Here is a 21,486-nt window from a genome sequence, read left to right on the forward strand (position 1 = left end):
AAAACTACTTATCTTGTAATTTTTGTTTTATCAACCAGGCCTAATTTGTTTTAAAAACTACTTATCGTGTAATTTTTGTTTTTATCAACCAGACCTAAGAAATTATCCCCTTTTTTTATTGATAAGCTCACAAAAGTAGTTCATTAGTGGTGATTGGTGAAGCAGGGGATGTCATAAAAACAAAACTACTTTACATTGGGCCGTTGGGGGAATGTGAGGGGATAAAGGTACTTTCCGCCCCGAAGGGCGGGTGGTTGAGATTTTGCGACCGGGGGGTGCCGTGGTGGGCCTGACCGACCCTATATAAGTTATACCCATTTATAGGGATGATTCTCATCAACTAACACCGATGAGAAGCATAGGGTTGCAGAGGCTCTCTATCTCACACACTCACACCTCTTTCTCATCTTTTCCTAATTCATCAAAATATTCTCTGCCGCATTCAGCAAACCCTACCCTATTATTTTTTTTTTTTGTTCCCCAATAGTTACCGCTCCTGGCGATCCGATAAACTCCCCCGGCCAGAGAGAGAGGCGAGGCAGCCATGGCGGAATCCCACAACGGAGGTAGTTTCCACAGGCGCTCAACAAGTCCAAAGCTGAAAGTGTCACCTCCGTCTCAATCTGAGCTCTACAACCAGAGATGAGACCTGCGAATCTTAAAATTTGCCCTTCACTGGATGGATCTATCTCTAAAATCTTAAATCTGTCAAATCTCATCAGTTTATTGATTGCCTTGTGTCAGTTTATTCTTCTACATTGTTGGTCTTTCGTTGTGGATTTTTATTCCATCTTGTCTTTATCGATGGGCCATTGATGGATTATCTGATAAGCTTCTTTTGTAGATACAGAATTTTATTTTTTTAGTTTCAGGGATGGAGAGATTCACACTCCTAATGAACCAAACCCCTTTCTCCTTGCTTAATTCTCTTTTAAGACTATTTTCAACCTCCAGGAGGCAACTTCGGGAAAATGAGGGTTTCTTGCTGCGGTGGGTCGGTCGGGTTTAGGTTTTGTTAGGCAGGCGCCCAACCGACCCATTGACACCCCTAGATTGCTATTTTCATCTCTCATGATCTAGCAACTGAAAAACTCCTTGTGTGGGACATGCTTTGCCAAGCTTTAGACGGAGAACATTTTCCTTTAACTTCTCTTTTCGAGAGAAAAAATACCATCCAATCACGCATTATGGTGTGTCATGCATCTACACACAAAGGTGTATGAAATGACCACCGCATCCTTGATGATTACTGCCTTCCTTAGGGGTAGGCCATAATGAGCAACCGAGCGTTAAAAGTAAGAAGATGTTAACCAACTGGAAAGCAGTTTTCTGCCCGAATGTGTGGCTTATGCCAGCGGTTTCATATGTCTCTCTCTCTCTCTCTCCTTAAAACAAGAGGCAGAGTTATCTTTTTATTTTTGGAGAATGGGAATTCGCGTAGACCACGCTCCCGGAGTTCTTTTTCCCTAATTGGATTAACTTCGAACGTGGCACCAACCAGTCAAATCTTGGAACGTGTCAACCGTACACGTCAAATTCCTTGTCTCTATCTTCTATAGTTCTGCCAAAACTCACTCCCCTTCCCTCTATGGCTCTATATATATCCTTATCGTCTACAGTTTTGTTTAAGCTCACTCCCCTTCCCAACGAGAAAGAAAGAGAGAGAGAGCTGAAGAGGAGAACGCTTGAAAGCCAAGAAGTGAACTTCACCCGTTCACCAACATTTCGTAGGTATGTTTGCTCTAATTCTATATGGGTGGGGGATGATTAGGTCTGAGTTTCAGAGAGCAGGATTCCAGTTCAGTGATGTCTCTGTTTCTGGCTTTCTTTCTCTTTTGGTAGTTGTAGCTTATGAGAATCTGTACCTACGATTTTGGGAAGACTCAGTTCATCGAGTGTGGGATTTTGCCCCTTTTTACAACTCCTTTTACCTTTACTTATTCCTTACAAACCCTGTACGAGCCATTAGGAATCTGTCATCAGTTTCTGCAACTCAGCTACACGGACCCATTGCATAGTTTTGGGGCCAAAAGCTAAGCAAGAACCAGGAATCTTTATCCTATCACTTGAAAGCACTTTACTTTTTTGGGTGTACAGGTGGGACTAGCTTGCTCTCATAATATAGCTATCCCAGTTAGAAAGATCATTGGATCATCTTCACCTCTGATGTGTTGTCTCACAACCATTACCTCAAAAACAGAAAAAAAGAAAAGAAAGAAACTATGGGCACGCAACCCAGTTGCTTCACTTATCCTATGAGGCTAAGAGAATTTAGATTTTTCTTTTTGGATTGTGATTGATTGTGACTTGTGAGGTTCATGAATCACAAATCTAATCTATGATTTGTCTTCTGACGTTGCATTTTGTTAACATGGACTACTGCAATATCGAAATTTCTGTAAAATTTTCAGATACATGAACAATTAGGAAAAGAAAAGCAGAAGTTTTCTCACTTTCATTCTTGTTTTACAGGGGAAAAAGAAGAGAACAGAGACATTAAAAATGGTGGAGAAGAGCTTCAAGCTAGTGGGCTTTTCCAACTTCGTCCGCCAGAACCCCAAATCCGATCGTTTCCATGTGAAGCGCTTTCACCATATTGAATTCTGGTGCACTGACGCCATTAATCCCGCCAATCGCTTCTCTTGGGGCCTAGGCATGCCCATCGTCGCTAAATCCGACCTCTCTACCGGCAACCAAGTCCACGCCTCTTACCTCCTTTGTTCCGGCGACTTCAACCTCCTCTTCACCGCCCCTTACTCCCCTTCCATATCCAACACCGACAACCTTGCCCAAACCGCCGCTATCCCGACTTTATCCCACTCAGCCGTCGCCTCCTTCGCCGCCACCCATGGTCTTGCCGTCCGGGCCATCGCCATCGAGGTCGAAGACGCCGTCGCTGCCTTCAACGCTAGTGTCGCCAACGGTGCAAAACCTTCGTCTTCTCCAATAGACCTCGACGGCGGCGCTGCGGTCATTGCCGAGGTCCATCTGTACGGTGACGTAGTCCTTCGCTACGTCAGTCATAGGACTCCAGATCCACTCTTTCTTCCCCGATTCGAGAAGGTTGAGGAATCATCATCGTTCCCCCTTCTTGATTTCGGGATTCGCCGCCTTGACCATGCCGTTGGTAACGTTACTGACCTGGCTAAAGCGGTGGCTTACGTGAAGGAATTCACGGGGTTTCACGAATTTGCAGAGTTTACAACAGAGGATGTAGGTACGAGTGAAAGTGGATTGAATTCTGTTGTTCTGGCGAACAACGAAGAGATGGTGTTGTTGCCAATGAATGAACCAGTGTTTGGAACAAAGAGGAAGAGTCAGATACAGACTTACTTAGAGCATAACGATGGACCTGGAGTGCAGCACTTGGCTTTGATGTCAGAAGATATATTTAGGACATTGAGGGAGATGAGGAGGAGAAGTGGAGTTGGTGGGTTCGAGTTCATGCCATCACCACCACCGACATATTACAAGAATTTGAAGAACAGGGCCGGCGATATTTTGTCAGATGAGCAGATAAAAGAGTGTGAGGAGTTGGGGATATTGGTGGATAGAGATGATCAGGGGACTCTGCTTCAAATCTTCACCAAGCCCGTTGGTGACAGGTAATGTTGATGCCAAAATACGATTAGTTGTGTGGATTCCTATCACTTGATTCTGAAAATCTAGGACCTGTCAAACCAGTTGGGTCTAGCCATTAATGGTCTTTTAGCTTTTGGCTGACCTGGTCTGAGGGTCTTGGATGACTCTGGTTCTCTTCTTTTTGGTTGTCTAAAATCTAAATTGTTTAATCAAATTGAAAATTAACATGAATAAACAACATGTTTCATTGCAGAATGTACCTAACTGATCTGAGAAAGCACAGAATTTTTTCTTCTACTAATTTTTTATTTAATTCAGGTCAGGCCCTCTTGGGCTGTTTAACTTAGCAACCTGAAGAGTACCACTGAAGTTTATTTCATGGACTAAATAACCTCTTTCAATTGATTTCTTTACTTCTTTTGTTCTGTGGGTTGCAGGCCAACCATATTTGTAGAGATAATTCAGAGGATTGGATGCATGTTGAAGGATGAAGAGGGTAAGACATACCAAAAGGGAGGTTGTGGAGGTTTTGGGAAGGGCAATTTCTCGGAGCTGTTCAAATCTATTGAAGAATATGAGAAGACCCTTGAGGCCAAGAGAATACCAGAGGCAGCTGCAGCATGAGAAAAGCATCGAAGCAATTACTTATGATGATAAATTTATCAAAATAAATCATGTTTTGGTTATCAACTTTGCATGACTTGCAAGTAAATTTGACAATTTCTGAATTATAGAACTGCAATATTTGTAATCTTAGTACATTTTAAGAATTCACTTTCTCAATCACATTTTAAAAAAAAAAAAAATTCACTTGCTCAAGAGTAATAAGTTCTCAATATTGTCAATATGTCAATAAGTCAATAAGCTTATACATGACGTCAATTTACATAGCCTATGGATCTCAATCAAGCTTTAAATGCCCCCATCCATGGGTGTGGAGCTTGAATATCACAGTTCAATGTAACTGCTCTTGTGACTGCAAGAAAGGATGAATGCCACTAAATGGTGAAAACATGACTCACATTCTAAAAGGAAGTCACTGATTTTTTATAGGTAAGCCCCAAAGAGAGTTGAACTCATGACCTCTAAATTGTGAGGTGTTGGTCCTTGCCAACTGAGCTACTTGATTATTAATTCTAAAGTTGACAGGTCACACCAAGCCAAAATAGTGACAAATACCCATCTCTTGCAAAGGAAAGCAGACACTCAAAAGACGATTCCAGATTGATATTTTATGATTTGAGTACTGACCCTTTTCAAAACAAACAAACAAACCCATAAGGTATGCAAAGAAGATGAGAAATTGTATCACAATGATGCATGCTTCCCATGCTTTTACTGGTCATATTTGACAATGACAACCTCGGTTCAATGAATAAGCTGGAGGTTGATGGAACCTGCATAATTTTACAGATACCCGATCCATCCCGGGAAATAAAAAGCTACCTGAGCTTCTGTAAGGTAATAGGGACAGGTTTTAGTAGCCTCCACAGCCGGCTTTGCATAAGTTTACTCTTTCTCTATTTCTTGTACCATTTAGGAAATGATAGAGTTGAATCCATTTAAGCGATGGAGCCAATGTGTTAAACAATAAGAACAAAAAACTAAAATAATTTTATTCTTTGTGATTTCTAAAGGTAACCTTAACATCTAATAACTTCCTTGTTTGCTTTGTCACTGAAAATACATAAATGGCATAAGGAAATTGGACTAGCCAGGGCTAAACCCATTAATCAAAAGCTTCTTAAATAGGAAATTGCGTATATCCAACTTCTTCTCATTTTGTCTCTTCAATGTCTCTTTTTGGCCATGAATATGCATTGATTTATGGAAGCTTCACATTCAAAACCCCATGGCCCACCTTTCAGAGTTGATATGCAGTTTCATTGGTTGGTTTTTAAAATGAGAAAGTAAAGGCAAAGGTTCAAGCAGAACAGAAGAGCAGAGGCTACCAATTGTATCTTTTGGTAGGTTCCAGGTTCTGATAGGCTTCTGATGATGGGTTTAGCTCCATGAGCCTATTAACATCAAAGGGGGAGGAGTGGTATTCCCTTAGGGTGACCAGTTGTGCCCATATCATTGAGGCTCCAGTGTGTTTGTGATCCAGCTCAAGCACTGAAGTGACTTCTTCTGTAGCCTAATATGGCAGTTATACCATCATTAGCTGAAGTATGCCAATAGAGGTTCAAAAGATTCAACACAAACATGACAAAATAAATAGGTCTCCAAGAAGATAAAAAGCAGGGATTAGAAGAAACTTCTTCATATTTCACCACTGAAATAGACTGGAAACAATGTTTTACTAGATCAAAGAGATAGAAATTCAGTATAGAAGAGAAGAAATAAGGTACTAATCCCGTGTGACAAAAAAACAGCTCCAAGGTCTTGAAAAAAACTCATATTTGTTGATCAACTCATGTCTAACTGAAGAGGGGTGTATGCAAATTTATAATAGTTGAAATTCCTAATTAGACTCAAAAGGATTCCTAATCACTCTCACCCACTGACTTATTAAGTAGATTCTAAACAAAATTCTAACTAGCTAATAGGTATCTTATTCCAACTCTTAACTCTTATAGCTTGGCCTGAAGCATTTACATCCCCATATATGGGTTTATAAGGCCTGTTACTACAATTAACCTATAAACAAAGTAGCTCAAGACCCATATAACCCATTCAGGGCTCAAACTAAGGTCTTTGTAAGCCCAATTGGGTAGCCTTAACTACATCAATTGCCTTGGTGTTGCGGAAAACTCCTCAAGTTTTAAATTATAGAAAAATGTCTACTACTCCATAGAGTATCTTAATCAGTCGCCTTGATTCGATGATATATTGTTTCTCACGAATAATATGAACAAAATTAATGACCGTCGGATTCTTATTGTTAAAGAATTATTGAGGTAGAACAACATCTACAGATTAGAGCCTTGTAGGAATAATTACAATTTGTTTTTGTCAATAGAGTTCTCGATGGGAGGCACTTCATCTATAATGAACTCTTCAATTATAGCCTGCCCTTGAAGATTGTCTACTTCAACTTGATCTTCTACAGTAGGAACAGAGCCAACTCAAGTTTCTCAACTGAAATCTTTTCTTGAATCCCATCAATCTTAATTGGACTGTCGTTCACATATTCAATCACAGTATCCTCGATCAAGTCTTCTTCTTGCTGCTTCTTTGTGATTGGCTGAAAATTATTCCATCGAGCAACAAACTCATCGTGTTTTTTTTTTAGCATACTTTGCTTCTACTTCCCTTGCCCCTCTTGAAGCCATATTGATCATGTGCTGGAACTGTTGCTTAGACATGCACCAGGGCTTGAGTCTGATACCAAATAATGTAGTCCATGGTTCTATAAAGAATGTAGAAACATAAACTATAGCCAAAATCACTTAGAAACCGATAGTAAACTAACAAGGAAATATTTATTGGTTGATAGGAGAATTGAAATATTTCATAACTCAATAGTCAGATTAGGCAACAAATCTGGTCAAGTATAAGTCTATATCAGATCTATCATTTGATATGCAAATATTGAAAATCAGATTATAATTTATAGACAATTCGTTACCTGTCTAAGATTAAAGCTAATACTAAGAACTAAGAAATTATTGCAAAATGAAAATATGGATATTCATATTTGAGGACTGTTTACTGTTTAGATAGTATGTAAACAGAATTCAGAAGTCAGTTTTGAAGACTGGAAACAATGTTTTAGCAGATCAAAGAAATAGATATGCAGTAATGGATGGTTGGCATGGGTTTATTTGAATTTGGCTCTAAGTCTGTTTAAAAGAGCTAGAGACAGTATAGAGGACTCTCAAATGATGGTAGAGAAGCAACTAATCAATTCTGTTCAGTGGCACAGTAGCAGAGGTTTGTAGAAGTATATATGCTCACATTTGAGCAACATCTCAACCCCCCCCCAAAAAAAATAGAAAAAAAAAGAAAAAAATTATTTGATGAAAATTCCAGCTTCCTACTTCTAATACTTTGCTGTGAGATGCTGTCATCGCTTTCTTGTTGTGTAACATAAACAGCCTATATGGTGCTCCATTATTAGTTTCTTCTTCTTCTTCTGTTTTTGTTAGTCAATTCTGCAACTCATCCACTCTGTCTCTGCAACATGAATACAAAAGAAAAATAGCATGTCCTGAAACCTCCCTTACCTATTCTAATTAGAACGTCAAACTCCAGCTTAAACCCAAACTACAGCCACAATTTCCAGCCATCATTAGCAGGCTCTGTTTCAGAACCTAAAAAGTCACCCAACCTCATTGAATGACCTAATTTACCAAAATATTGTACAATCCAGCTGCACTCTCTATTACTTGTCACCTAATATCCTTTTGTATTAACTAGATTCCATGTATTCGTCAGGCTAAAAAATTGTCGACCCCAAACAGGAACTTATCAATTATGAAACATAACCTCTAGCGCTTCAGCCTACATTTATTTATCCCGAAAAAAGAAAAGGGGTAGAGGGGGGGAGACACTTTAAACCTTTGTTCAAGGAACCATAATTCTTCTAATTTAATTCCATAAAGCCTCCTAATTTGGAACCTCATAGTCACACATCAAATATAGACTTGCTAGACTGTTTTCCGTTCTGTCCCACACCCTGCCTCCTCTGGGTTTTCCCTTTCAATAGTGTTACTCTGATACAGGTTCGAGTTGGCCAGGTTGCAACTTGATATGAATCCTCTATCAAATTTGGCCTAAAATTGTAAATGTGGAGACCATAGTTTAAGCCAATAAGCTAGAGAGGATCTCAAACCCTTGACATACAAATGGTTGGAGAAATTAATTGTCCTCTTAATACATGATAAAGTACAATCTCAACAAAAGGGAAAAAGGGAAAAAGGGGAAGGGGGGGGGGGGGGGGGGAGAGAGAAAAAGTCAGAGATTGAGATTTTATCGCTAAAATACCATTAAGTAGGCTCTAAAGTTCAAGTTTCTCTTCATGTCTGAGAACAAGGTGCAGATCACTACCATGGTCGGATGTCATGATGAGCAACGAAAATCAAGTATCAGTTTGTTAGTACTGAAAATCATCAATTAACTTGCATTTCCCAAACTCTAGATGTTCACAAGGGCTTCTACAATGATGAGGAATGGAAAGCAAATTGAAAATGTATTACAAGGAGCAGAAATTAAACCTTAATTTCTGAGCAATTCAAGACAAAGGGTGCAACTGCTCCATTCCACCAGCAAGATCATCTCTAGAGCATGTCCAAGGTGACTAGGCACCATGCGACTAGGCAATCCGGAAGGCACTCAACAATACAAGCCAAGGTTCCACTAAGGATCCGCCTACGCACCAAGGTGTGCACCCGAGTGACAAGGCTTGCAACTAGGCAGCCGTTCTGAATTTCTGATTGAGACCACCAGGTCAAGCATATGTATGCAATAAGCTCTTTCCTGTTTCCCATTTTCTTATAATACATATAAGTTAAATTATATCACTTATGTTTGTATGTGATAAAAGGAAAGCTAATTTAGGTTAGGTGTTCTTTTGCTATTTTTTTTTGGGGGGAAAAGACTTTGACTAGTTTTTATTTGCTGTCACACACACACTTGAAGTGTATGTATGTGTTACACCATATGGTATGGGACCTTTCTCAGTCATCCTGTCTCCAAACAGAAATCTCATTTCCTTATTTAATCATTGACCATCCAACCTTAAGAGAATCTTACTAGTAATGAATATTCTCCATTTTTCAATGCTCAATAAAACGCCTAGTGCATAATCTCAAATGCATCATTCACTTGATCAAGTATTGACTCTTAAATACCTTAATGTTCCTGACTGCTACTGTGCTTAAACTGACCAAAGCTATAGGAAATATTAACATTTTCCATTGTTTCAGCTCATAAACTGAATTTTCTCACTTGATCATAGCGAAATTCACGTGCACCTAAACATTAATTACGTAAATCTGTTGGATGAAAGTAAAAGCTGACAAAGTCACCTAAAATTCAGAAGCTCTCAAGACTGTCTTGTTCTTCCTGATCAGTAGAGAGACTATCCACAATTTAAATGGTTAAACTAATTTAAATTGAGAAGAATATAACAGTAACTTATAAACCACCACAATAATCCAGAAGATACACAACATCAAACTGCAAATTTCAATGAATTGCATGAAACAGGGCAGAAGTTGCACCTTCTTGAAATCATGTAATTTCAAATAACAAGCAACTTGATTCTGTGAAAGAGTGATCTTCTGTGATTTCGTCTTCTCCATGGTGAGGGCTTCCATATAAAACACTAAAGCCTCCTCACACTGTCCATCATGATACTTCTGGTGAGCTCTCTCAATCTGATTCGACGGTGTCATTGCCATGTAAAGAATACTAAATCAAAGTGCCAAAATGGGTTTCATAGAATTGGCTTTCCATTCACATAGTTTATTCACTTGAGAGGGAGGCTTAAATTTTAGGTTTCATATTTCAGGTTTAGTGATATAGGGATCAGATTAAGGTATAGAGTTTCAACCAACTGGATTCCATGCAAAGGGTGACAATCAGCCTGACCCAAACTTTAATGCCAAAAGAAACCAATCTCATTGACGAATTTGAGAAAACAAAACTGATTGAGAAGATTGTAAGGGATTAATGAGAAGAAAATTTGAGATTGAATCACTACAGAATGTACACAAATGAAGATGAGATCGAGATCAAAAATAAAAAATTAAATTCACTTCGGAAGCCTACATATTTAAAAAGAGAAGGAATACCAAGAGAAACTATACCACTATTATATCAAATGACCGAATTCGAATCCTAAGCTTAATTTGAGATATTAACCGAGAGTTCGTAGGAGGAGAGATGGGAAGTAAGCAGAGAGGAATCTCTAGAAGGAGCAGAGCTGAGATTTAAGAAACAGAGACAGAGAAGCAAGAATGAGAACTTGGTCCTTCGTGTGATGCCAATTGGTTCATGTCCAGGTTGTGGTTTAGAACTGATGAGCCAATATTTTTCTCATGACACAGTACTTCGATTGATGGATGCGGAGTTGAGCGTCATTGATAATGCCCATAATAGACACTTTTTTGCCTCACAGAGGGAATCACTGTGAATTATAGTGAAGAGATCAACCCCTGTGAATTCTAAGTGAAGAGACCAACCCTTCACCATTGGCAGCCTCCTCCTCCAAATTGGATTTCAATAAATTATGATGACTGGAATAATCTAAGGGTACAATTGCTATCCATTCCCATAGTATTTTCTGGACTGACTTATTTGTTATTTGAGGGATACTTCAAGCCATGCATATGAGAGTCATTCATCTCCTTGTGTACTCTGGCTCCCTCATGGCCATCAATGCAATTAAAGGCTCAACAGTGTCACTGGAGTACTTGGAATCTTCTTCAAGACATCTATGAACTTGTAGAACACTTCAGTGAAGTCAGGTTCCATTTTTGTTACAGAGAATCCAACTATTCATTGTGCAGATTGGTTTGCAAGAATAATATATAACATAAAAGAAACTCTTTTTTTTTTTCAATGACTGTTGGAGGTTTTGTGATGATTTTGATTTGATTTCTTTAGCTGGTCTTCAAGGGATTTGGTTAGATCTTCTCAATAATTATCAAAAAAAAAAAAATTTGCTGCAACTCCCACCAGTCAAGTTTTTCTCCTCAAATTGTAGTTAAAAGATGACATCAGCATCCACACTAGTACAGACTGCATGTGTGAAATGAAAGAAATATAAAAGCTAACCTTAGTACACCAATGTTTTAGTTGGCTATAATATACAAGAACCACAGTTTTGATGAAAGGACTGACATGATCTTCATTACTTACTCAGCTTACCATTTTCCAAATGAAGTGGCCATATGTACAGAGGAGGCATGACACCAGGACCCACTTCTGATCTCTTCCAAAAGAAATCAGTCTTCAGTGAATTGGCTCATACATTCAAATTCAACTTGGATATTTTTTTCCCCAGGCTAATTTTTTTTAATGCAATTGACTGAGCTGTAAGAAAGAATCATCAAATCGGTAAAAATTTTGGAGCAAAGATCTCCTAGCAACAAAATTCCAGCACAAATTCACTATACTGTTGTTTAGCAATTTGTTCTCTTCTGCTGTCTAATTCCCTCTCCCTGCAGTATATTAACTGGATGAAATCAAAATTTTGGCCAAAACCATTAGGTTCAATAGGACTAAAAGTTGAAGGAAAACAAACTGAATCAGAGATGCTCCCCTGCTACCAGAAACAAAATGAAACTTCTTCACATGACTCTTTTTTTTTCCCCGATTGGCTCGAGCGTTGCATTCAATGTTTCTTATTTATTTAATTTTGGAAAATAGACACCATGAAAGACGATGTGGCCCCTACACCCAGACAGGGGCAAAATAACCACCCTGCTCCTCATGAAAAACAGGAATCCCACAACCTGCTACCATTGGCCCTCGCGCTGCCTTCCAAGGAACCCTCTCCCTTGTTTTTTGTTTTTTGGTATAATCCTGCAGGGGCAGGGATACCTAAGATGGTCATTGGTTAGTTGTTGGGTGTTGAGGTGAAGACAAGATTAAATCCCAGATTTAGGGTACGTCCCTCAGACTTAAAGAGGGAAATGTCCAACACAGAGGATACAGCTGCCCTGGACAGAGGAACCATAGATATGACCAACCCAGATGCTCATATATCTGATTGATGGTCTGAGTTTGCCACAGTACCCTCCATATGGCAAAAAGAGGAGGGGGTGATCATATAGGAATTGGACATTGGCTCACATTAGAAAAAAAAACAGGACATTGACAATAGGACTCGCACACATAATTTATCTCCTCTCTTTCCACTCATTTCATATTACAGTACTGATACATTCTTCCAACATAGCTAGAATTGCCTAAGAAACATAAATCTAACTGCGACTGATACATTCTTCCATCACAGCTAGAATTGACTAAAACATAAATCTAACCTCACCTGCAACTAAACTTAGAAACCTCGCTGGTTCTATTAGTTCGAATTGCTCTTACCAAGCACAGGCATGCACTCTGACAAAATCTTAGCTGCAAATTCCAGTTCCTCCTCAGATATGATCAATGGAGGAACAAGCCTCACAACATTCCCTTTTCCAGCAGTCAGAATCAGTAGGCCAGAGTTCCTGCATGCATCTACGAGTGGTGCAGCAGGCACATCCAATTCTATCCCAGTAATAAGTCCAAGGCCCCGTATTTCCTTCACATGTGGATTTCCTCCCAGCTTCTGAGATAGTAGTTCCTTCAAGTACTTGCCCTTCTTAGAGACACTGGCTAGGAATCCAGGCCTACTGATCTTATTCAAGACAGTGAGGGCAGCATTACAAACAAGGGGCCCACCTGCGAATGTGCTTCCATGGTCACCATAATTTATAGCAGCAGCAACTCTCTCAGTCAAAAGGACAGCACCAATAGGGAGACCTCCAGCTAGAGGTTTGGCAAGTGTCATCATATCCGGGATTACTCCATATGACTCATGGGCCCAGAGATACCCAGTTCGGCCTAATCCACATTGAACCTACAGAAACAGAAAAAGGAAAAGATATGCCTGTCACATGTGCCCCAAAGGAGAAAATACGAACACTATCAAATAGGCAACTTTTTGGTTTTTTTTTTTTTTTTACATGAAGGTAAAAATAGTGTAACTTGTTCAAATAAATTCATAACAGACCATCCATCTAAGAGATACACATAATACAGAGCAGGAAAATAGGGCCCAGCACGTTCACATAGATTAAAGGAAATCATCATCAGATTCTTATGATAATTGGTAGAATTGTTAGAGCAGTGGCACCTAAAACTCAACCAAGCAGAATGTATCACTACCTACCAACAACAACCAAGGATGAGAGAGAGAAAGAAGATACCTATTGATGTTTGTTGTAAAAAAAAAGTCAGTGATGGACGTCTCACGTTAATACCAAGAAAAGCCTCTTGGTAGGAATATCACATAATTTCCAGTAGAACAATGAATGGCAAGTGGACCGTTCCTCCCTATGAACCATGAGGACCTATTTGGAACTGTGGCATGACTAACAAAAACCTACAGTTTCCTAGAGTTTCCATGTGTAGTTGGCAAGGCGGTGGAGGGATGCCTAAGCGCTTGGGCGACAAGGCACTCACCTAGGTGACCAAGTTTTATTTTTATTTCCCCTCTTTTCTAACATTATTTAGTACGCTACAATATATACCTAAAAAAAGGGTATACCCAATGAACGAGACTTCCGCCACTACGGGGTCTGGGGAGGGTCATAATGTATGCAGTCTTACCCCTGCTTTCGCAAAGAGGCTACAATATATACCTTATATCATCAAAAATCAATATTAAGCCACATCAAGTCGTCAAAAATCAACATTAAGTCACATCAAGTCATCAAACATCAACATTAAGTCGGATCAAATCGTCAAAAATCAATATTAAGCCACATCGAGTCATAAAAAATCAACATAGAACTAAAAGACAGAAGACCTGAAGCAAGCAAGCTATTGGAAGTTTGAAACAATCAAAACATACATTTGGTTTATACTGTTCTTGGAATTGGTCATTGTCCTGGTATACCTAGTCTCACATTTGGTTTATATGGTTCTTAAAAAATATTATCTTATCTATTAGTAATTAAACTGCTCTCAATTAAGAGAAATGTTTTTGTTCTCTTAGAAGTTTGAATGGTCAAATGATTTTAGTTTTACATGAGATTTTTTGTATTAGGTAGAGCACAAAACCAACTTTCCAACAAATCCAAGATTGCTTAAATCTTACTTTGTGTATAAGAATTTTTACATAGTCCTATTGTCGCTCTTGCTTCTTTTCTAACATTCTGCAGGATTTATTTCAAGTATGCCCTTATGCGACTTTCTGTTCTGTCCATTCTGTGCACAGAACTTCAGACATGCATATCTCCCTAACCAGGGATTTTTATCGTCTCCTGTTCTGACACCGTCCTGTTCTGTCCATTCTGTGCACAGAACTTCAGACATGCATATCTCCCTAACCAGTGGATAGATGGCGCTTCCAAATTTTGAGATGAATAAAAATTTGCAATTTTAGAGACAGTCCCTAAAGGACCCAACGAATTTCTAATTGTAATTAGGGGATCCCTTTTAATTGATATGTTATTCTACTCCCACCCCTCTACATTCGTTCAAAGTTTGCTGTTCATCCAAGCAGCTGTTTTCTTAAGGTTCACTGTGATTCTGTTTTCTTAAAGATGTGCTAGTGTTTGTTATTTCAGCCTAGCTTACCTCATCACCTTTCCTAAAGATTTCAGCAACCAGCTTGGTAAAGCATGTTTTGAATGAGAGTGGTTCTGTTGATAAATTGAACCAGTTAAGTGGTTACCTGGTCACCTGACACCAAAACAGATTGAGTAGGGAAGATTTAAGAACATTAATTAGAGAACTAGAATGGATAATATCTAGAAGTTCAGAAGTTAGAAATAGAAGAAGTGGAGAAACTAATCTTCAAAATAGCACATTCAAGAGTAACATCCTTCCTGATCAATCTATTGATGGCAATAATGTGGTTAAACCAGTGTCCCACTCCACCCCCATCCTACTGGTTTGGGTATAATATGACCCTCATCAGGTTCTGGCCAGCTATTTTGGGAATGATATCACCCTTATTAGGTTCTGGTTGGCTGTGGTTGAAAATCCTTGGGGCCCCATCGAAGTTATCTTTGTAAGATTGGAAAGTGCCAAGTGTGTTAGGTAGGCTTCAGTTTGGCCAATATATAGGAGTGTCAGATCTAGTGACAGTGAAACCAGCCCCATCCATTGCCATCCCTGGATCAACCTTTGGGGCATTTGATTAAAACACACAGTGAACTGACAAAGAACTTCATCACCTACAACTAGAGTTTTCCAAAACTGCAATGGAAGAATTGGCTCAGACATTGGATCTTAGATAGTGTTTCTAAATTGATGGTTCACTTCTTCTATGTCCATATAACAAATAGTACGTCAACCAACTTAAGTTACCGACAGCCCCAAGAAGGGTGACTTGTTTCCAGCACTTATGATCCATAAGAAGCTAGAATCATAGAATCATCTGGCCCAACACCAATGATCCAAAGGAAGCTACATAAAAGGAAAGTCAAATTTATGGTGAAAGAAGAAGGAACACAACAGTACATGGCAATTACTAGACACTGTATTAATCCACTAAAAAGTTATGTCATGTCCTATCAATTAATCTAGCAATGAGACCACATCATATTTGACCAAGAAGAATGACACCTGATGACAGCAAAACGTGGACTCCATCCAAAAAATGACTTTCTTGTTTGGGGAAAAAAATAATACAAACTCACATTTTGAGATGGGTCTTTCAAAAGCATTTAACCCCACTACCACAACATTTTTATCAATATCACCCACATACCTATATTGTATGCCTTCATTAGCGCAATAATTAAACCATGCTAGGAACAGTCTTAAAACATCATGCCATAGGTGCGGAAGCCAGCAACATTGTTTCTACGAGAAGCCAGTTCTGGAGCATAGCCAAAACTCGTGAGGGAAGTGGTCGGGGACGGCATTTCAAAGCTGTCAAGCCAGGGTTTTATGAAAAAAATGGAAAGATTCTTGCCTAGATTACCACAACGGACAGACATTTTGGGACCATGAAAAAACAAAAAAGAAGAATCTTAGGACGGAAGGAGTGATTATGAACAAGTGAAAGTTCCAACGTGATTTAATTATAGCTCTAATAATGATAGAAATTGGTAGAATATGCAACGTGCAAGAACCTCTACTGATGTACAAAAAACAGAAAGCAAACAAATGAGAAGTTGGATGCTTTATTGGACAACTGGACAAGAACAAAGTATGCTTACTTAATCTGCTCTACACGTTGCAGATGTAGAGGGCAATGAAGCCACAATTTGATGGTTCTCACTATAATGATCTCTGATGTCAAATACTTAACACCATTAGACATGTATGTATATAACCATTCAAGTTATGGACATTTTCTGCTCGGACTGCTCTATTCCTTCAAGAAGAGCAGAACAGAGCAGCCTGCTACCATATGACCATGGCTTTTTGACCTAGAAGATCTTCTCAATTTGACTCCACCAAACAGTATGTAGTAACTCACCAAATGGGACCTTTCCACTCCTATTCATTACACAACTATCTTTCAAAAAGAAACATTCTACCTCATCAAAGACCAGGAGGGCTCCAGCATCATCACAAGCATTACGAAGTGACTGCAAGAATTCCTTTGTAGCACTGTATATACCCCCTTCACCCTGGATAGGTTCTACAAAAACTGCTGCTGTTTTTCCACATTTAATTGCCTCTTTTGCAGTTTGAATGTTACCATATTCAAGGAAGGTGACACCAGGCATGACAGGTTCAAAAGGTGACCTGTAATGCTTTTTGCTGGTTAATGCAAGGGCACCCATCGTCCTCCCATGGAAGCTATTAGAAAAAGAGATGAATTCTGTGGCTGGATGTTTATCATCAGGCTTAGAAAATCTTTGAAACTTTCTCGCAAATTTAATTGCTGCTTCATTAGCCTCTGTCCCAGAGTTCGAGAAAAAGACACGATCAGCAAAAGAACATTCCACTAGACGTTTCGCAAGTTCCACCTACATCAACATGGTATTTACATTTTAACGACCATGAAACAATGCATGAAATCTGCTAAATATCACAAAGAATTTACAAGTAGCAAAGAGAATGTACCAAAAATAACCCACACATAATATTACAACTAATGTGTCCAGTATTGGTATTGGTATCGGCCTACGTATCGGAAGGATGGTTTTAAGAGACATCCCGTAAATTTATTAGAGAGATGCTAGAGACGCAAGAAACGCACGGATACGCTTAAGACATGCATGGAGAAGCTTAGGATACATGTAAACTACTACATTAAGGTTCGATCAATAGGACATTAGGTGGTAGGACTCAATATCCACCACGTGACAGATCAGTTAAGGCCCAAATCTTGTATACAAATATGCCCCATGATACCTTGATTACCTATCAATTTTGAACTCCATCAAAGTTGTCCATGTGGCAAATAAAGCTTTGAATATTCAATACATTTTTCATGGCGAAAAACAAGAGGAAGAGGCCAATACATGGGGAGGTAAATGATTAAGTTTTGCTATGAAAATTGACATGTAACCAATCTAGACCATGTCCTTCGAATTCAACTGCTGAATTTGGTAGATCGTCGCTCAATGTGGCACATTAGGTGGTAAATGCATGGAAGCTTCCATAGGTAGACAAAGCACAAAAACATTTATCAACTATAAAAGAGCAAAGGGGAATAAAATGTTTTCTTGTAAAGGTTATGGCATTTTTCAACTTAATGTCCTAAACAATTTATAGCATTTGCTGATAAGGACACCCTTATAGCTACTGCTACAGAAGAGCAATTTAAGAATGGCATAGAGTATATAGAAGTAGAGTGTGAGGTTAGTAAAGATGAAGGTGACAGTGATAATTACGGAGAAAGACGACCTTGCTACATTCTTTGTCCTCTTTGGGCTACACAGAAGATCTCCGAAGAAGATGATAGGTGACGTAATAGTATTTTCCAACCAGAGTAAGGTGCAACGACCGATTATGCACAATGGTGGTTGACAATGGTAGTTGTACCAATGTGCTGATTATGCACAATGGTGATTGACAGTGGTAGTTGTACCAATGGGGTTTTTTATGTTAATCATAAGATCGGGTTAAATTCAAAGCCACATCTTAACCCCTAGAAGGTTGCTAAGGTAACAACACTTAAAATTCATGAGAGGAGTTTACTCGTACTCTATTAGTGGGTTAGTAGATACGGTTAAATGTCACGTGTTTCCTTTGATGGTTTGTCACATCCTTTTTGCACAACCATGGTTATTTGATAAGAAGGTGTAGCATCATGGTTATACACTCTTTCAAGCATAAAGGGTAGGAAATGAAACTTCTTCCTGCCAAGGACCTCCCAGCCTCTAACTCCGTGGTTTTATCTCTAAAAGAAAAAGCGAATTAGTATACATTGCAATTAAATGATCCTTTACATTTCAATTAATATACTTATGCTTGGCCTACGAGACTAATGTAAAGATTTAGAGAATGTAAAAGGAATCCTTATATGGTCTTTATAGACTTGAAACAAGCTTATAAGAGAGGCCCTAGAGAAGTAATTTGGTAAATGTTAGAGAAGAAAAATGATTTGAGTAAATGTATGCATAGTTAAAGAGAGTTGTGGGGGGTAAGGTAATGAATTCCCAATTAAATTTGGATTACATCAAGGATCAACTCTAAGCCTGTATTTGTTTGTGGTAATCATAGATGAACTAACTACAGACATTTAAGACTAGATCCCTTGGTGTATGTTTTTTTTTTGATAATATTGTTTTGGTGGATGAAACAAAAGCAAGGATAAATGCAAAGTTGGAATTATAGAGATCAACCTTGGAATCAAAAGGTTTCAAGATAAGTAAAACAAAAAACAAAGGATATGGTGTGTAAAAATTTTACAAAGGATGACAAAGTGGAGAGATGAAAACTGATGATAGGGACTGCAAAGTAAAAATTTCAGGTACCTAGGATCAATCATAATTAAAGGAGAAATGGAGGATGATGTTACACAAAGATTTTAGAATGGAGAACAAAATGGAGGGGTGCCTCCAGAGTGTTGTGATCAAAATATTCGTTTAGAATTCAAAGGAAAATTTATAGGACAGTTACATAACTAACAACGATGTATGGAGCCGAATGTTGGGTAATGAAGAAATAAAATACAAAAGACAGAGATATAGTCCTATCCAAGCTTGTCAAGATCAAAGACATTGGGATTAGATTAGCAGACTATGGATGGGTCAAGACGTCAAGTAAAGTCTCCATCATCTGGCTCCTTCCACGCAAGATGACTACGATCAAATGGTTGACAATAATGCTAGGAAAGAAAAAGGTACCAGCAGTTGAATAATATAATTATTCAACTGTGCCGAAGGAGACAAGTTACCTGGGTATAACCGGCATCGCTTCCGTCATGTTCTTGTGGCCTTCTCACCTGGTGGAATCATACCACTGCCTTTCTCCATCTGGCTTGAAAAAAATAGAATAAGGAGTGGAAAAATTAGAGCTAATCTAGGAGTAGCTCCGATACATGACAAGTTACGAGAAAGTCATTGACGTGGTTATGGACATGTGCAATAGAGGCCTTTGAATGCTCTACATAAAGGAGTGATTTGATTCAGATTGAAAGAACAAAAAGAGCCACGGTTAGGCCTAAAATGACTCTTAGGAGAAATAGTAAAGAAAGAAAAGCATGGCTTAGAACTAGTAACAAGTATGGATTTGAATAAAACTACTTGGAGAAAAAGGATCCATGTAACCAACCCTATTTAGTTTGGGATAAGGCTAAATTGAGTCGTATCCATGATCCACCACACCTACTCATACCAACACATATAAAGAAACAAAAGCGATGCAGAATCATTGATTCAAGAACTTCTACGCATAGTTTAGTAATCAGAGAACAACAATTCGCATAGATGCACAAAAGCGAGAGAGAAAGACCTGAGGGATCGAATAATAGACATTGCTGACATGAGTGAGAACATTTGCCTGCTCAACTACTGCCTTCACCCAATCCGGGTCACCATGGCCAAGTGCATTCACAGCTATCCCAGCAGTCATATCTACATACTCTCGCCCCTCTACATCGTACAATTTGCATCCCTTGCCATGCGACAGAACGACTGGAGTTCTCGCATAAGTTCCCACAAGAACACTCTTTTCCATATCCATAACATCCTTACTTCCATCAAACCCTAATTTTCCTTCCAAATTTGCAGAAGCTGGAGCTTGCAAGTCCAGATTAAGACAAGCTGAGATTGTCCGACCATTGGCTCGAACAAAGTATCTTCCTTTCTCAAGCTTAAACAACCGAGGAAGATCAGCCGCTGGTGAAACTGAATTATTCAGAAACATATGAAGAGAACTCATCGTCTCCGACTCTAATTTGCAGACCTAGACCAAGTTTTCTTGTTGCTGCTCTAAATTGTCAGATTAAATTGTGTCGAAGTATTCGACTTGGAGAATAAATTCACGTATTATTGCAGGCAAAGATACTCAAAAGAAGGCCGACAATTAGATAGAAAGGGGAGATTCTATGCCCTAGAAAAATGGGAGAAATCAACGAAGGAGAAGTAACTTCAACGAATTTGAAGAATTTCGATGAAATGTAGGTCGAAGTGGCTTGAAAATCTCACTCTTTTTTTAGAGGGTTTTGGATTCTCACCTTTTTTCTTTTTTTATTTAATATCGGGAAAGCATTCTCCGTGGGGAGCGAAGAACCCCGTGCGCACGCCAGCTAATGAGAGCACGCTGGCATCTCCCGGGTGGAATTGGGTTGTGGCAGTTAGCTAGTACTGCACGGCATGCACCGGTGCACTTGTGAGGATTTGATCAACTGAACAAACCTCTGGCATGCCTTCAACCAGGCAAGTCAAACCGCTAGGCCAAAGCCGAGGTGTGTAGATTTCCTTTTCATCTTTGCCATATACCATTGTATGCCAAATCGTAAATAGTTACGTGTTTTACTTGGCTAGACATAGTGACGCCTAGAAGGACCTCTAGAATATAAGGAGTCCATGGTTAAGGTGGAGATATTATGAATACGGATTTATGCTATACGTTTGCATGTCAAAAACGAAAAAATTCAAAAAAACTTTGAATTTGAGGGGAGAGATAGAGAGATCGACACATAAATCAATAATTTTCTCATCATTATATTTAGAAAAAATTTCATGGACACTCCCTAAAAGTATCCAATATCTCAGAAACTTACCATACTTGGTCAAAATATCACAGACACCCCCTATTTTTATGAATTTGTATCAATTTAGTCCACTCCGTTAGTCTCTCCAATTAAGTGTCTGTTAACTCTTTTTAAAT

The 21,486-nt window shown here is 38.9% G+C and overlaps 2 protein-coding genes across 4 annotated transcripts; one reads left to right on the forward strand and one right to left on the reverse strand.

The window, feature by feature from the left end:
• Positions 1–2,489: 2,489 nt before the first annotated feature.
• LOC122640097 (4-hydroxyphenylpyruvate dioxygenase) lies at positions 2,490–4,329 on the forward strand. Of its 3 annotated transcripts, none has more exons than XM_043833223.1 (2): positions 2,490–3,605; positions 4,020–4,329. In XM_043833223.1, the coding sequence occupies exons 1-2, from the start codon at positions 2,503–2,505 to the stop codon at positions 4,204–4,206; spliced, it is 1,290 nt and encodes a 429-aa protein (XP_043689158.1). In that variant the 5' UTR covers positions 2,490–2,502; the 3' UTR covers positions 4,207–4,329. The 3 variants fall into 3 exon arrangements, with proteins under 3 accessions (XP_043689158.1, XP_043689160.1, XP_043689159.1); XM_043833225.1 differs by having other exon boundaries at positions 2,490–3,638; positions 3,677–4,088; XM_043833224.1 differs by having other exon boundaries at positions 2,490–3,635; positions 3,674–4,088.
• An 8,049-nt stretch (positions 4,330–12,378) lies between these two features.
• Positions 12,379–20,807, reverse strand: LOC122640383 (acetylornithine aminotransferase, mitochondrial-like). The gene is made up of 3 exons (XM_043833554.1): positions 20,107–20,807; positions 16,737–17,171; positions 12,379–13,096 (listed from the first exon to the last, which is right to left on the reverse strand). The coding sequence occupies exons 1-3, from the start codon at positions 20,533–20,535 to the stop codon at positions 12,557–12,559; spliced, it is 1,404 nt and encodes a 467-aa protein (XP_043689489.1). The 5' UTR covers positions 20,536–20,807; the 3' UTR covers positions 12,379–12,556.
• Between the last annotated feature and the right edge of the window lie 679 nt (positions 20,808–21,486).

The sequence above is a fragment of the Telopea speciosissima genome, chromosome 9 (genome assembly GCF_018873765.1).
Source record: "Telopea speciosissima isolate NSW1024214 ecotype Mountain lineage chromosome 9, Tspe_v1, whole genome shotgun sequence".
Taxonomy (NCBI): domain Eukaryota; kingdom Viridiplantae; phylum Streptophyta; class Magnoliopsida; order Proteales; family Proteaceae; genus Telopea; species Telopea speciosissima.

What these genes read in the sequence shown, in the direction of transcription:
- LOC122640383 (XM_043833554.1), bottom strand. Translation starts at nt 20,535, where the DNA reads ATGAGTTCTCTTCATATGTTTCTGAATAATTCAGTTTCACCAGCGGCT. An exon ending in TCTATTATTCGATCCCTCAG is followed by an intron (nt 17,172 to 20,106) that starts GTCTTTCTCTCT and finishes ATGTTGATGTAG; the next exon opens with GTGGAACTTGCGAAACGTCT. An exon ending in CCCTCCTGGTCTTTGATGAG is followed by an intron (nt 13,097 to 16,736) that starts GTAGAATGTTTC and finishes CTGTTTCTGTAG; the next exon opens with GTTCAATGTGGATTAGGCCG.
- LOC122640097 (XM_043833223.1), top strand. Translation starts at nt 2,503, where the DNA reads ATGGTGGAGAAGAGCTTCAAGCTAGTGGGCTTTTCCAACTTCGTCCGC. An exon ending in ACCAAGCCCGTTGGTGACAG is followed by an intron (nt 3,606 to 4,019) that starts GTAATGTTGATG and finishes TGTGGGTTGCAG; the next exon opens with GCCAACCATATTTGTAGAGA.